The 17,071-nt window shown below is 41.0% G+C and overlaps 1 protein-coding gene across 1 annotated transcript in view; it reads left to right on the top strand.

The window, feature by feature from the left end:
- The window catches only part of plxna4 (plexin A4), a 612,214-nt gene that overhangs the window by 500,976 nt on the left and 94,167 nt on the right, over positions 1-17,071 (top strand). The window contains exons 12-16 of the mRNA XM_003220748.4: positions 247-437; positions 6,110-6,261; positions 7,463-7,580; positions 13,958-14,094; positions 16,400-16,600. Of these exons, the coding sequence (XP_003220796.1) occupies positions 247-437; positions 6,110-6,261; positions 7,463-7,580; positions 13,958-14,094; positions 16,400-16,600 (799 nt within the window). The remainder of the gene's footprint in view (positions 1-246; positions 438-6,109; positions 6,262-7,462; positions 7,581-13,957; positions 14,095-16,399; positions 16,601-17,071) is intronic.

Genomic DNA, 17,071 nt, shown 5'->3' with positions numbered 1-17,071 from the left:
ATGTTGACCTTTTGTTGATGTGAGTAATGTGTATGTCAGTAGCTGAAACAGATTTCTAGTTGAGTAGATGAAACTCAGTAAAACCGGGATGTGTAGATTTGCCTACCATTGTTCTTATCCCCTCTACCTCAGAATTTGATTTTAGGACACTTCATGCCCTGTTGCCTTCACCATACTAAACTTCACTTATTTCACTGATGTAACCACTAAAATGCCCGGGGTACTTGTCTTGTTTTTTGCCAACAGTCCACTTGTATAAATGTGGAGCGATGCGAGACAGTTGTGGCCTGTGCCTGAAAGCAGATCCAGATTATGAATGTGGCTGGTGTGAAGACATGAATCAGTGTACGCTGAAGCAGCATTGCCTCCTCATAGAGAACCGGTGGCTCGAGCTCTCAGCAACTGGGGGCAAGTGCACCAACCCCAGGATCACAGAGGTAAGTCCTTCCGTCTTCTTCTGTCATACTCTTAGCCTTGTTTTGTGAAGATGATTCAACCCAAATGGCTGGAGCCACTTCATGTTGTGTCAGTTCAATGAACTGGCCAGTAGAAGTCCTCCTCATCCTTGTTACTCATACTGTTTCCAACAGAGATGCTATTGGTCTTTCTGAATGTTGAAGGACATCAACTTTGCCATGGAAGCATCACATGTCTCTGAGTTTTTCCCACTCCCAGTTTCAGCTTTCTTTGTTGTAGTTGCATGTTAATTGTGACATACTGTGACCTTAGTGATGCAGAGTAATCTAGGGTATCGATTCTTAACCAAGTCTGGTTTAATGTGTTGTTGAAGGCTTTGATGGCCAGAATCACAGGGGTGTTGTGTGTTTTTCCAGGCTGTATGGCCATGTTCCAGAAGTAAGTCTGGTTTGGCAGCCATTTAGGAAGACTCGACCTCTTCTGAATTACTGGTTGCTTGCTTTTCCTAGAATGTAATCACACCACATGAAATGTGTTTTGCTATTGAATCAAGAGAGCTGGTTTTTGTCAACAAAGACATATGCAGATAGAATGGTAGGAGATAGACCAGTACAAAATTTGAGTTCAACTGCACACACAGGAAGCCAGATTTGTCCCATATTCTTGGAACATAGGAAGAGGTCTTCTCCTCCTTCAAGGGTTCAGAGGAAGCTGAGAAGAAGAGAAGAACATGAAGTTAACAAATCCATGAGTGCCAGTCTAGTTCAGAAGGAAGGTCAGTGTAGAGTTAGTAGGTAAAGGAGAATTATTTCTCTATACCAGTCCATGTAATCACATATATCTTGGGTTTATGCACATGTACACCTCTGTCTCCTCTGACATGAAACAACTCTAGTACAATAATAACTTCCTGTCTTCTTTCTTTCATTGCTCTGTATCCCAAAAGCAATGGCCTTGGTTTGAACTCATTGGGATTGTATGTTTACTTTTAAGATGCAATTTTATCCATGACCTGAATCTAATTCATGGTCCCAACTAAATTAGCCCTATCGGACCAATGGGATTTACAGAAGTGATGGCAGATATTATGGAGTGACTCTACTTTATTTGAGACTGGCAGTTGGATTGAAACCTGTGTCTCTGAAACTGAACTCAAGAAACTGAGCTTAAACAAGAGCTGCATTTCCTGAGCTCTGCCAAGGAACAAGTGGTCAAAGCAGGGCTTTATGTGAAACCAGATCATGTGTTGCCTTGAAGTTCCCACCAGGGACAAGGGCCAACATTTTCAAGTTTTTAGAAGATTCCTTTGAAACTGGGATTGTCTGGAGTGAGCTTCTTAAAAGACTTGCTCAAAAGTTGAAGGGAAAAGAGCAGACGCTAAGCTGTGTTGTGTTTGTTTGTAGTTAAAAATGGCCGTGAACAGCTTTTCTGACAACTTATCACCCTAGAACAGTATATGATTGAAGTCCCCTTCCATGGTGTACTTACTCTTTGGTCAAAGATATTCTGCTAGAGTTTCAGACATTAAGAAGCACAGTGATTTTTGAGTAGAAAGAAGAGCAGGAGCAGGGAAAGAAAAAGCAAAAGGAACAGTATACTTCAATCAATTGAGCCAGTGCTTTGCTGGGCTACATTCATAAAAGTATACTGTCTAGATATGATACGGTCATCTTTAAATATCTTGAAGTGCTACCATGCAGAAGCTAGAACAAACCTGTTTACTACAGTTCTAGAAGATAGGGACTAAATCAATGGCTTCAAATGTCAAGAAAGGAGACCTTTTTTTGACAAAACATATCTTCCTGGTGGTAAGAGCTACTTGTCAGAGGAATACGCTAATTTGGAGGATGATGAGCCCTTCTTCATTGGAAGGCCACCTCTTAGGGAAGCTTTACTCATGACGTCTTGCACAGATAAGGAGTTGGACTGGAAGCGTCATAGAGCAATGATACTTCAGCTGGGAAGATCTGGACCTACAGGTTGAGATGGGGGGAGATAGGAGGGAAGGGAATAGGCATGGGAACCATCTCCAGCCTTCATACCTCTGAGAAAACTATTATATATGCCTAAAGCAGTCTTAAGAATACTTCAGAAGAATATTGCCCATGAAGCTGACTTCTGAGAGAACGTGTTTACCTGTAAGAATCCAGGCAAAATGTAGTCCTGTTCAGACCATCATTATTAAAGTGCTCTTGATTTTTTGGCCATGCTGGCAGTGAAAAGTGGTCAAAAGGGTCTAATTGGTATGAGTGCAAATTAGCATGCTTTCAATTTCACACCACCATGGTAGTGTCTGAACTGGCTTTGTGACTATCCAGGAAAGAGCTTGAAGGGTCACAGAGAGATGGTCAGGAAGAATATCAACTTAGCATGCAACACAGGGATTGGGCCAGGGGGTTGTGGTGGGGAGAGACACTTTTCAAGCCAAGGATTATTAGGAAAAAAGAACAATGATGATGATACTGATGACATATCAGAGATCTAAATCATGGTGAGAATCCCATAATCCCCTAAATAACAGCTCATGTCAGCATAGCCCTTCTTGAGGAATACTGAAAATTGCTATCCAACAAGATCTGAAGATCAAAATTTATTTATTTATTTATTTATTTGCAGTATTTATATTCCGCCCTTCTCACCCCGAAGGGGTCTCAGGGCGGATCACATTATGTACATATAAGGCAAACATTCAATGCCCATAACACATCGAACAGAGACAACAGACAGACAGACGCAGAGGCAATTTAACCTTCTCGTGAGGGGATGTTCGATTCTGGCCACAGGGGGGGAGCAGCTGCTTCATTATCCACTTTGATGGCACTTCCTCACTCCAACGTTGTAAATTGGTTAAACTTGCCTCCCCACTTTTATAAGTGGTACCTTATCTCCTACTTGATAGATGCAACTATCTTTTGGGTTGCTAGGTCAGCAACGAGCAGGGGCTATATTTTATTTTTAATTGACGGGTGCTCACCCTGCCATGGGCTGGCCTCGAACTCATGACCTCGTGGTCAGAGTGATTTATTGCAGCAGCTGCTTACCAGCCTGCACCACAGCCCGGCCCCTTATGATTCCCTTTGACTCTAAAACCAATTGTTGTTATCATTTAAAGTAGTCTCATTCAAACTTCGAGATTTATAGTAGTTGATGATTAGTAACTGATTCATTTGGTCAACTCTAAATGGAGCTAACAACTAGATTTCTTAAATTCCACCCCTTCAACTCCCAGAAGTCCCATCTGCCTTGGCCAAAGAACAAAGATTCTGGGAGCTGAAGTACAAAACACCTGGCAGACCACAAAACACCTGGAAACCATTGGACTATTGTGACCTGGATGCTGTTAGTAGTTCCAGTCAAAGTAGACTTGATTAAATCAATTGTTCAGTGGAAGTCAACACTTTTGAAGATTTCATTGATTCTATGAGTCTACTCTCATAGGGATTAGCCATGTGATTCTTTGCAAATCTATAGCTGGAGTGAGCATAATGCAGCCTTCCAGATGCTATTGAATCACAACTCCCACCATCTTGGAATAACCCAAGTTCACAACTTCCTGCAAATTCTGCAGTAAATTTAAAGTCACCTGAAGAAATTCTCCATCCTTCCTCACTGGAAAAGTCCTTCCCTGCCTTACAGCAGATTCCAGAAATCATATGTTCCTTTTGGAAAGCTTATGAATGTATGTTTCCTAAGCTTTTAGGGCAGTCATAATCTCACATTGGCTGGATATAGAGATGTATAATATATTACAGCTCACGATATATCTGGAGCCGCTGGAGAGAAGTATTTTTCACGGCTGGCTCGGATTTGGGGAAATACCCACAAAGCGAAGATGGGGAGGGAATTCAACTGGTCTCTGCCATTCTCTGCCAAAGCTTTGAATTAATTACTGGCTCCTATATTTATGTATATATTCCATAAATAAGTAGCATTTTTCTGTATCTCTAAGGGAGTTTCTACATGAACAAAAAAAAACCTTACTCATCCTGTAGTCACATAACATACAACTCCTTTAAGGAAAGCTCTTCTTTTGGGCTTTAATTAATATATTGAAACTCCCAGTTTAAATCTTTAAAAACAAAATTGCAAGAGGCCCCTCTGAACAATAATTTTAAGCAATTATTTTCAAAAGGTAACTCTTGAAGCTTTGAGTATATTGTATGGTCCAACCTTTAATATATTTTATATTATATCCTTGCATATATTTCTGTTGTAATAGATTCAGAGCAATAGAAATGGAAAGGACCACAAGGGCCATCTAATCCAACTTCTATCATGCAAGGACACAATGAATCCCTAAATGATAGCTGTCCAAGCTGTAACACCCCTAAGCAGCGCAAACACTGGAAACCAACACGGAGGCCAATAAACAATCTAATATCTTTATTAAAGCAATAAAAGTTCTAAACAAAAATGAGCAGAGTATATAGTCCAGCAGTTGATCTTTTAGAGAAGATCAAAATTAGTCCAATATAATGAAGTTATATGTCCAGTATTAGAGTCCAAAGTCTATAATCCAAATAACCAAAACACACTCAAACTCTTTGGAAGTTTGAGTGGGGAAAGAGCAAGGTTTCACAGGGAGATTCTTGAAGTAAAGTCCAGAACAAGGATTCAAGGCTAGGCAAGGTATTTCATGGTGGATCTGAAACGCAGTCCTAACTTGGCAAGGAGTGGAACACAACTCCCAGTCTAATCGTGAGTAAGCGCACCGGAGGGCCGCTTGGAAGCTCAGGAACAAGAGACGATGTTCTTTTATGAATAGTCACGTTGACACCGCGATAGGGAAAGCTCAGTGCAGAACTTTTATGGAAGTTCAAGAGCTTCCCCCAACAGGTGTTTAACTCCCCAAATCTTCCCAGAGAACAAAGCTGTTTCAACATCGTACCAGATGCCTGCCTCCCCGAAACTTCCCAAGGGAAATGGTTTAATCACAATCGTCTCTCTCCGCTAATCTCGCGCTTCGCCTTAGAAACTGCTTATGGGAGCGATGTGTTTTGAGAAAAGCCTTCCTATCAAACACCAAACTTTCCGGGGACCCAGGCTCTGTTTCAAGGGCATCCCTAATTGGCTCTGGCACGAAAATGTCAACAGGGGACATCTGGAATGGAACAGAATCTTGCTGAGATGGGAAAAAGCCCAAATCCTCTTCAGTTTGATCTATGATGGCCAAAGGTCCCTGAGACATCACACAAGCTTTGTTTAAAAACCCCATAAGAAAGAAGGTTCTTTATCCTCCGGTTTGTTTATTCCCTTGTAATGCTCTTACAGAGAAGAGGTTTTCCCTAATGTTTAGGTGGTACATTCTTCTTGATATTGGAACCCATTGTGTTATGTTCGAATGCAGTGGATCCCCAGATGTTTTTGGCCTACAACTCCCAGAAATCCCAGCCAGTTTACCAGCAGTTAGGATTTCTGGGAGCTGAAGACCAAAAACATCTGAGGATCCCAGGTTGAGAACCACTGTTCTGATATATGGAGCAGGAGAAGAAAAGGTCGCTCCATCTTTTGAAGGACATCCGTTCAGATATTCAGAGATGATGTTGGCTGTAATCTATATGTTCCACAATGTTTTTAGTCACACCGGTTTTTCTTTGGGTGCCAAAAATAAGAGGGCAGCTCCCAAGAAAAAGAGTTTTACTTCTGTTTTGTTGCTTTCCAACTTTTCTAAGTCCAGTCTTTGTTCCCTTAGATCACTCCCAACAGGGGTCCCAGAGAAGGAGGGACCCGAGTGACTATCCGGGGAGAAAACCTTGGTCTGGAGTTCCGAGACATCGCCTTCCGAGTCCGAGTTGCTGGCGTGGAGTGCGAGCCCTTAGTGGACGGATACATCCCGGCAGAGCAGTAAGTAAGAGCTGCAACCCTAGACAAGGGCATCTGCTCGGGTATCCAGACCACCTCACAGACCCCAAAGCAGGGGAATCCTCATTTAGGGGCAGTCGATCATTCTTCCTAGGGACTTTATTCTCAAGAACAATGTCAAGGTATCTAAATTGGCTTGGGCTGCATCTGCACCAGGCATGGGCAAACTTCAGCCCTCCATGTGTTTTGGACTTCAACTCCTACAATTCCTAACAGCCGAGTTGAAGTCCAAAACACCTGGAGGTTTGAAGCTTGCCCATGCCTGATCTATACTGTTGAATTAATGCAGTTTGATACTTGAACTTCCATGGCTCAATGCTATGGAATTCTGGGATTTGTAACTTGGTGAGGCATCAGCAATCTCTGACAGACCTTACAGAATGACAACTCCCATGATTCCGTGATATTGAGCATAGCAGTTAAAATGGTACCAAATGGTACAATGTAGATTCACTTTGGTTGGCATTCTCACTCACTGAAATACCTTTTATTTTTTGTCAAAATAGTGTAGGATCTTTTCACTTGAACTCTGGAATATTCTTGAATGGATCAATAACTTCTACTAGTATGCGGCCTTCTGTCTTCATACAGAGCAGGAACGGATTATATAGGAAATATATGGCTGTAATTGAGAACCAGGGCCAATATGAGGATGAGGCAAAACCAGAATAGATTATTAGTATGGAAAAGCAATCAAAGGTCAAACTATATTGCACATCTTTTTATCTTCCTTCCTTATTTGTTATTGGACTTTGACTTCAGTAAATTTCAAAGAAAAAAATCATGTATCATCATCATCATCATCATTTAATTACTTATTAATCGCCCTCCATCCACGATGCTCTAGGCGATTTACAAGATAAAAAAGGATAAAAATATATACATACAAATATTGATTAAAAATATTAAAATAGATTAAAAGCTCTAGTAAAGAGCCATGTCTTGAGTGCTAGGGTAAAAGGCCCCAACTCACGCATGGCTCTCATATAGGGCTCTCATATGTATGTTCCCTCTTTCCCAGAGTGAGACCCAAGGTGGCTTCCAGAGAGTCAATTTTAAAAGTTCTTAATAATAGTATTTAAAGTCATTAAAATTACTACATAAAACAGTACAAAAGCGACTGGCTTTTCTAATGTAAGTAGTTTAGGATTGTGGCTATTGTAATATCTTTGTTTCCTCCCAGAATTGTGTGTGAGATGACGGAGGCCAAACTTAGCCAACACGCTGGATATGTGGAGATTTGTGTGGCCACATGTAAGCCAGAATTTATGGCCAGATCTTCTCAGTTCTACTACTTTACGGTACGTCTGTGAAATTTGCTTGGGATATGATTGTAATTCTCTTCCTCCCAGAGTTCAAGGTGCTCATGAGGACATTCAAAGCCCTTAAAGGTCTTGGGATATCAATACCCGAGGAAGAACTTCTCCCTGTCTATGCCTACTTGAGGCCTGAGGCATGTTGGGCGGGCCCTTCTTTGTATCCCATCAATATCCTGGGGGCAATATTCCCCAGGAGGTCATGGGACAGAGCTTACCCTTTTGTGGCTCCTCCCTTATGAAATGCTCTTTCTTTGGAAGTCTGGCTGGTCTCAATGTTGCGGTCACTTCAGTACCAAATTTAACAATGTCTCGTTCTTAAAATAGTTAGGACTTTTTATTTATTCCAAAATATGCATGGTTTTATACTTTTTAGAATCATTTCAAAAATACAGATTAACCCAGGCATGGGGAAACTTGGACCCTCCAGGTGTTTTGGACTTCAACTCCCATCATTCTTAACAGCCTACTGGCTGTTAGGAATGGTGGGAGTTGAAGTACAAAACATCTCGAGGGCTCAAGTTTGCCATGCTTGGGTTAACCCATTGATTCTAATCTATTTAAACTGTGAAATGATTCTTAAATTATTATTATTTATTTCATTTTAAGTCTTAACAGTAAAATGTCAGAAATTTTAAATGGTTCTATCGTTTTTACTTGCACTAGAAGACAATGGTGGGATAGAAATATTTGACCAAATCAATAGATGCATTGGGGTGGTTTATGGAGCTGTCGAGCAGAAATGCATGGAATGGAGTAAGATCAGAAATCCACATGACTGAGGCAGAATACAGAAGAAAAAGAAAGAGGAAGAGATGGAGAAGATGAACGTGAAGGAGAAGTGGAGATGGAGGAGAAGAAGGATGAGGAGGGGAAAAGAGAATGAGAAAAAGAAGAAGGAGAAGGGCGGGTCAACACAGACTAGAACACTTTCAGAGATGGAACAGTAATGGACAATGTATCGTTGTGAGGTCACACTCGTCCAGGTTCCTTAGACTGATCCCTTTCCTAGCCAAAAATACCAAATGAATTGCCTCATCTAAAAGCCTCAATGAGAGGTAGCTTTAAGTCCATATCCTCAGTGTATTATGAACCCATTCACCTAGCTCCCTTTTTATGTTGTTGACATTCTTTTTCTTTCAAGGTGAGAGAAATGTGCAAAGCATTATAAGGCTGAATCTACCCTCCTAGCCACTTCCCCAACTTCAATAAGCAGTTTAAAAGTTGTGAAGGCAGCTGTGAATCATTAATATGCGGTTGCAACTTATCACCCAAGCTTGCAAATGTGATGATAACGATTATCACTTTTGTTATTTCCATAGCACCTCTACACATGTCAAGCTCTCTCCTGAGACTGCAAATGAGGACAAATATTATGGGGTTTTAAAAAATCATTATGGGCATTTCAAAGCTTCTTTGACCTGCTCCTTAACCAAAAGACGCTCCTAGAATAGTTTACCAAAACCACTAAAAAAGACATGACACAACAAGAAGAAAAATAATAGGAGGGAGGGAAAATGGTCAGACTTTATTTCTGAGTTGCAGAAGTCAGCATCCCAGTAGCACTATGTACCACAATTTTGTTCCTGGGCTATAAATGTCATTGATTGAATCAATCTATCATAAAAACATGGAAAAATTTATTAAATTGCAAAAACTTTGTTTTTGCGGGACATCTTGTAGCACATTTTGCTATAGTTCCTCAATAGTTCAGACAATTCAACTTAGTTTGTGGCAGCCACAGAAACAAAATTTCTGGAGTATAACAACTACTTTCAAAGCAAGTGCCACACAATTAAACAGGAAATAACAGTTTGAAGCCAGGAACAGAAAATCTTTCAAATGTTGTTGCATAGTGTAATTCAGCAAATTATGGTGATGGACTCAAGTGTACTAGAGTTGTAGTTTGGCGAGGTAGGAGCACTTTCTTTGGCCAAATCCGCTAAAGATATTGTAAAACTACAGCTCCCAAGATTCCATAGCTTTGAGATATGGAAGGTAAAAAGTAGTCAAAAAGGATTAATTCTGCAGTATAGTAAAAAAGTGAAAAAAGTACATCTTCGTCCCAAGTATACTTTAATCCTTGCTCTTATGCCCTCAGACATGAAATGATTGGTCAAAAAGACAACTAATTAATGCTTTTTAGATTTATTTTTCAAAGTACATGCAATAAAGCAGCAGCTATAGTATCTCATCTTAGATGTCTCATTTGCAGTTGTACAATGTATGCAATTAATATGATTTGTAGAAAAGAAAACAAATCTTTCTTACAAAAAAGAAAGCCAGCTTTGGGACTAATAGAAATATCTCACCTGTGTTTTGGCGACAAGGGAGAATTTAGCAAGATTTACATTCCCGCTGAGTTTTCCCTTTTCCCATCAGTATTAAGAGCAGGGATGGGTTATCTCTAAACCCGCTTACTCCTTGGTAGCGGGATGTGGAAACTACTTGGATGCTGTAGGGATGAGCAAATGAGTAGAAGCGTGCTTCAAGGAAACGACATGAATAATCACCCGCATTCGGCAAGGCATCCCGTCTATTGTACCTGCTCATTCATTGGAGAGTTTAAACCTTTAATACAATCATTCTTAAAAGTGGAAGGGAAAAGGGAGAGGAACCAGAGGGGGCCGAGAGAAAACCCTTCATTTAAATGCAGATAGTGGCTTTTCACTTGGGACCAAGTGGAAAGTTTTTCTATTAAAATGCTAATGAAAGAAGAAACCGCAACTCTTAAGATTTCTCCCTGAAAGGGAGACAATCCCTCATCATGCTTTGGTATCAGATAGGCCCTCCTAAATATGATGGTTTTTATTCTCTTGATTTCTTTCAGGGCAGTGAAGAAAGGTAGTGTTGGGCTGACTGGGTATTTATTTATTTCTATTTGTTTTGTAATAGATATTCTGTTTCGCTCATCTCTTGTTTTCTCAACATGTCTACAAGGCACAGTTTAGTTTCAGTTAAAGAAAATGGGGATTCTTTGTATTTATGACTGAGTATGTAGTCTGAGAGGAGCCCATGGTGGCTCAGTGGGTTAAACCGCTGAGCTGCTGAACTTGCTGACCGAAAGGTCGGCGGTTTGATTCTGGGGAGTTGGGTGAGCACCTGCTGTTAGCCCCAGCGTCTGCCAACCTGAGTTCGAAAACATGCAAATGTGAGTTGATCAATAGATACCACTCAGGAGGGAAGGTAAGGACACTCCACACAGTCATGTTGGCCACATGACCTTGGAGGTGTCTACGGACAATGCCGGCTCTTTGGCTTAGAAATGGAGATGAGCACCAACTCCCAGAGTCGGACACGACTGGACTTAATGTCGGGGGAAAACCTTTACCTTTACCTATGTAGTCCGACTTTGGCTCAGTCATAAATCAGAATGGAGACTGAAGTCAAGATATCAGAAGAAGACTAAGACTTGGAAGAGCAGCTGTGGAGGAACTAGACAAGATCCTGAAGTGTACAGATATAACATTGGATACTAAAGTCAGGATAGTCCATACCATTGTGTTTTGAATTCCTATGTATGGTTGTGACAGCTTAATAGGAAGAAATTCAACTCCTTTGAAATATGACACTAGAGAAAAGTTCTGCATGTACAGTGGATGCTAAAAAGACAAATAAGTGAATCCTAAAGCAAACGAAGCCTGAATTGTCTCCAAATACCACCTGGGATCAAGGCATTGGTTGGGTGTGCTGCCTATTTAAGAATGTGACATCCATCAGCCACCTACTGAGTACAAGTTTAGAAGTCCTCTTGATAGCTTGGCTTATACAAGTGTGTGTGACATATCTACAATGCTTGGAAAGACTTGGCTGCTGGGAATCTCTAGAACGCTGTCTTTGATGTATATCCTTCTTGACCCTGGGCTGTTTGGCTGTGGATTCATCTTGCTTCCATGGCTTCTGATTCAAGAATTCTGAATTTTGTTTGGAGTTGAGAGCAGGATACCTACTCCCTCCCATCATGACCATGTATGTTGGAAGGGAGTTGTTCATCATAGGCAATGCCATCAGCCCAGACACCCTTCAGAACATCCTAGGAGTCCTCCAGAACTGTTTCCGAATGTCTGTATCTGGAAGTGTGGGCTATATTGATGAGGATCTCCTTACTGGTATTTTCCTAACCCACCAACCACTACAAGACCATGCTAGGGAACAAATAAAATGATAAAGAGCCCCTTCAGTTTTGCAAGAGTACTCCAGCTCTAGGCACTATGGATCATTCTGAATGAGAAGGGCCATCTTGACATATCAACACAGTATGTTACCCTGTGGGATTTCTTATTTCCCTCACCAGGAATATGTTCTTGTTCCCTGCCAAGGTTTGCACTGTTTTTCCAAAATGTCTCTGGGCAACATCAGTATCTTTCCTCTTTGAGAAGCAGATCACACACACACACATCACAGGCGCCCACACACTACGCACACCAGGCACAGTAGGACTGGAGAAAACAGCCATACAATCAACCTAATGCTTCTAATTTGGAGAAATACATGCTGCAAGGCAGCGGCTATTGTGATTTAGCCACACAATTTGTGCAATTTATGCAATTTTCCCCAAGTCATTGTTCCAATTTTGGACACCCTCCACCCCGAGAAAAACAGATAATATTGTGCTCTCTTGAAAGTGGGGAGAAAAATATTATATATAATGGATGTCCCACTTGAGAAGGAGTTGAACAAGTGTCTAGGACTGTGTGATGTATTTTCGGATGATGCGTGCCGATCACAGTAGGGTTGCCTTTTGCAGTTGGCAGATCATAATTTTGTCAATGTTTATTGTTTCCAAATGCCGGCTGAGATCTTTTGGCATGGCACCCAGTGTGCCCATCACCACCGGGACCACCTGCACTGGTTTCTGCCAGAGTCTTTGCAGTTCAATCTTGAGGTCCTGATAGCGGCTGAGTTTTTCCTGTTGTTTTTTGTCAATGTGACTGTCACCTGGGATGGCGACATCAATGATCCAAACCTTTTTCTTTTCCACAACTGTGATGTCTGGTGTGTTGTGTTCCAGCACTTTGTCAGTCTGGATTACAAATAGATTTGAAGTAGTTTCTCTGTGTAGGTAACATAGGAAATCTTTCTTAGAATCAATAGTCCAAAATATCTCTCTGTTCTGAGAGTCTAATAGAGTCTCTGTCTAGACTGAAAGTCCAATGAAGTCTCAAGCATACAATTCCTACTGAAGTCTAAAGCATACTGTTCTAAAATGGAGTCTAAGCCACACCTGATCACATGGTCTACAGCCCCTCCCACAACAAAGAGTTAAAGCAAAATTGCATACCAATATACACATATACAATACAATAAGCAATTTTATACATGACAAATAACATGTGGAAATAATAATAATAATAATAATAATTATTATTATTATTATTATTATTATTATTATTATTATTGAAACTCATAAAAAAAGAGTGCCTGGTTGCCTTCCGCAGGCAAGTAAACCTCTGTCAGGTGGCATTTGGAAGATAGTGAGGGGCACACTGCTGGGGAGGTTATGGGAGGATATTCTGGGGGGGGGTGTAAGATAAACATAATTTTAACTATTATATTTTCAATTTATAGCCACGCAGTGCTATTTAATTGTGTATTTTTTAATTTTTCTATTTGCTTTGTTTTAAACTATGATCAGATTGTATGGTTGTTAGCCACCTTGAGTCCCCATAGGGTATAAATAAAGTTAATAACATAAATAATACGTAAATAAATATTTCCTCAAACCTGTTGCTACCATTTTACATGTGGATATAGTTTGGGGTATATAGACCTCCAGTGGCGTAGTGTGTTAAAGCGCTGAGCTTCTGAACTTGCAGACCAAAAGGTCGCAGGCTTGAATCCGGGGAGCCGAATGGGCTCCCACTGTTAGCCCCAGCTTCTGCCAACCTAGCGGTTCGAAAACATGCAAATGTGAGTAGATCAATAGGTACGGCTCTGGCAGGAAGGTAACAGTGCGCCATGCAGTCATGCCAGCCACATAACTTTGGAGGTGTCCACGGACAACGCCGGCTCTTCGGCTTAGAAATGGAGTTGGTCACCAACCCCCAGAGTCAGACATGACTGGATTTAACATCAAGGGAAACCTTTACATTTATAGTTCAGTTTTGGTTGCTTTAAAACCCACAACCAGAAAATGAGCTTACTTTTAGGTTGTGTAACTACTTGTGTAGAAGTCGACCTTATGTATAACTCAAGGGCAAGTTTCAGGTCCAAAATTATGGATTTGATATGACCTGTGGCTAAGTCAAGGGTCATTTCATGGACCGCTACATCCAGACGCTGTAATCTTTCCTGATTTTTTCACAGTTCTTTCGTGCTCTTGATTCCATTCAAGTTTTGTCCTTCTCCCTTCTGTCTTTCAGGTTCTAACGCTTTATGATTTAAGTCCAGATCAAGGTCCACTATCGGGAGGCACACAAGTCACAATCCGGGGCAAAAACCTAAATGCTGGCAGCAACGTCTCAGTGATGTTCGGACAGCACCCATGCATTTTTCACTGGTACATCCCTAAAACCTCAGATCTCTGGAATCTTCTTTTATTTCAAACTTCAATCAAAGAAATGGGAGATTGTGAGAAAGAATCATGGACAGTCTTGTAGTGGAGTCTATTTGGGGCACGCATCTTCGGACCCATCAACACTGCCATATAATCCAGATCATCAAAGCAGATAATCCACATTATTTGGATTATATGAGTCTACACTGCTATATAATCCAGTTCAGAGCAGATAATCTGGACTTTATATGGCAATGTAGAAGGGGTCTTATGTCAGGATTCTTTAATTCATGTAGATTTGCAACATGAAATACCTTGTTATGCTAAAGGATAAGAATGCAATGGTGCCAACCTTTGAAGAAGACAATAAACAAACACAGTTGTGATGGAAAGAAAACTCAAGACATCTCATGCTCCACAGCATGTTCTATTATTTGCACCTGTTTCTGATGAGTTTATGCTGGTCACATTTGAAGGAAAACCAGGCATGTGGGACCTTGATTTCAAACCTACTGCCAGTTTACCCCCATAGAGCAATTTTCAATAAACGGTGCCTTGTTAGAGGAAATAGGAATCACAGAGGCGCCTTTTTGGTGGAAAACATATTCCATAGCTCAGTTTGAAACCCATATTGGAAAAAAAAGTTGTGATACAAGTTAAAAAAAAGTTAAATGAAGGCCTCTTTATTCCATCAACTTGATGGAACGGGCATTTTAAATGTCTTCTGCTTTTATTTTTAATTACTCTTTCAAATTGTTTATTATTGTTTATTATTATTTACATCAGTTATATTCGGCCCTTCTCACCCCGAAGGGGACTCAGGCAGATCACATTACATATATTAGGCAAACATTCAATGCCTTTTTAACACAGGACAAAGACAACAACATAGCTCCGAGCGGGCCTCGAACTTATGACCTCCTGGTCAGTGATTCATTGCAGTTAATTGCAATGGCTTGCTCTCCCGTCTGCGCCACAGCCCCGGAGCTTTTATCCCCGTTTAGATTTTATCTATAGTTTAATATTTTTTTAAACAACAAGTTTTAGCTGTTTTAATAGTCTGTTTGGTAAGATACCTTGATACGAAGTTTATGATAAATGACAGAATATAAATAAAGTGATGGGTGGGTGGGTAGCTTGAGGGAGGGAATAAACAATAACAGCCAAACCTGGTCCCTCACAGCTGCTTCTCCTTCAAAAGAAAAATAGCTTCACTACCTGAAAAGGAAAAGTGGGAAGAATGTATCCTATTGCTTGGCCTTCTGTTAAACTTAGAACAGCGGAAAGTGTTTTTTAATTGGATGAAACTACCAAATATTTTTGTGCATAATCTGACCTCATGTACTCCAGACACCAGGGTCCAAATGCCATGACAAACCACTGGGAGACCTTCAGAAGAAGAAAACTTTGGAAGAAGGCAAATCTTGGCAAGAAAACCCTTGATATGGTTGCCTTAAGGCAGTGGTTCTCAACTTGGGGTGCCCAGATGTTTTTGGCAAACAACTTCCAGAAATCCCAGCCAGTTTACCAGCTGTTAGGATTTCTGGGAGTTGAAGGCCAAAAACATCTGGGGATCCCAGGTTTGGATCCCCTGCCTTAGGGTCACCCTGGGCCAGAAATGACTTGAAGGCAAACAACAATAACTTCCTCAGCTTTGCATCGGAAGCTAAGTTTGCAAGTATGAAGAGATTCATCCAGACAGAATTTCCTTGTTTGGTCCATTCTCAATTATTGCTGTGTGCCTGCAAGTCAATTCTGATCTATGGTGACCCTGAGATGAACCTATCAAGAGAGGACTGAGGCCCATTCTACACTGCCATATAACCCAGACTATCAAAGCAACTAATCCATATTATCTGCTTTGAACTGGATTATGTGAGTCTACACTGCCATATGATCCAGTTCAAGATAGCCTGGATTTTAAATGGTAGTATAGAAGGAGCCTTAGGCTGGATCTACACAGCCTTGTATCCCAAGACCTGATCCCAGATTATATGCTTATCCCAGGTTATCTGGCAGTGTAGAAATCTAGTTCAAAGCACATAATCTGGGATCAGATTCTGGGATATAGGACAAATGTAGAAGGAGCCTTAGAGTGTGTAACTTGCCCAAAATCACCTGGTGGGTTTCCCTGGCCTCCAGAGTTGAAATCCAATGCTCAAACCACTATACCATCCCAAGATTCTGTGGAAAGGAGCTAATATAGGTAAAGTGATATTCAGGTCCTCTAAATGCATGATGTGGAAACCTTCTTTTTCTCTGTATTGTCCTCCTTGACTTGTTTTCTCTCACTTCATTTCCCTGCCAGGAGGAATGCCGACTCCATCATCTGCAATACCACGGCTTTCACCAACAGCTTGGAGAGGAGCGTGGTGGATGTGACTGTGAAAGTGGATAAAGCTATCTTGCATATGGAACTGGAGAAACCAAAATCACACAAGGAGCTGAAGTTTAAATATGTGGAGGATCCAACCGTTTTGAGGATTGAGCCAGAGTGGAGCATAGTCAGGTAATGATAATATTAAGAAGGACATATTTCCCATGGACTAGATTAGGATGGGGAATGTCTATAGTTTTTTCCTAGAAGGTATCCTAGAATAATGGTGGAAGTATATTAAGATCATGGCAGTTTTATTGATTAACACTTTACTCCCTACTGTAATCAACAGTGATATTGTCATCTCTTCAACATCATTGGAACATAGCTATTGGTTGGAGGCTTCTCAAGCTTCCCAGCTTCTCAAGATGTATGCCTTCTAGCCAATAATGGTCTCCTGGCATTGCCTGCCTATTTTGAAGTTTCCCAGGTGTACAAGGATAGCTGAAATGGCCTGAGAGTGCCTCCATAGCCCATTGGTAGCAAAAGAGTGTAGTTATACCACTAGAATCATAGAGTTGGAAGAGACCTCATGGGCCATCTAGTCCAACCCCCGCCAAGAAGCAGGAAATCACATTCAAAGCACCCCCTGAGCCTTGCACT

The sequence above is a fragment of the Anolis carolinensis genome, chromosome 5 (assembly GCF_035594765.1).
Source record: "Anolis carolinensis isolate JA03-04 chromosome 5, rAnoCar3.1.pri, whole genome shotgun sequence".
NCBI classification, from domain to species: domain Eukaryota; kingdom Metazoa; phylum Chordata; class Lepidosauria; order Squamata; family Dactyloidae; genus Anolis; species Anolis carolinensis.
The sequence above is the reverse complement of the archived record's forward strand: the minus strand, read 5'-3'. Positions and strand labels throughout refer to the sequence as shown.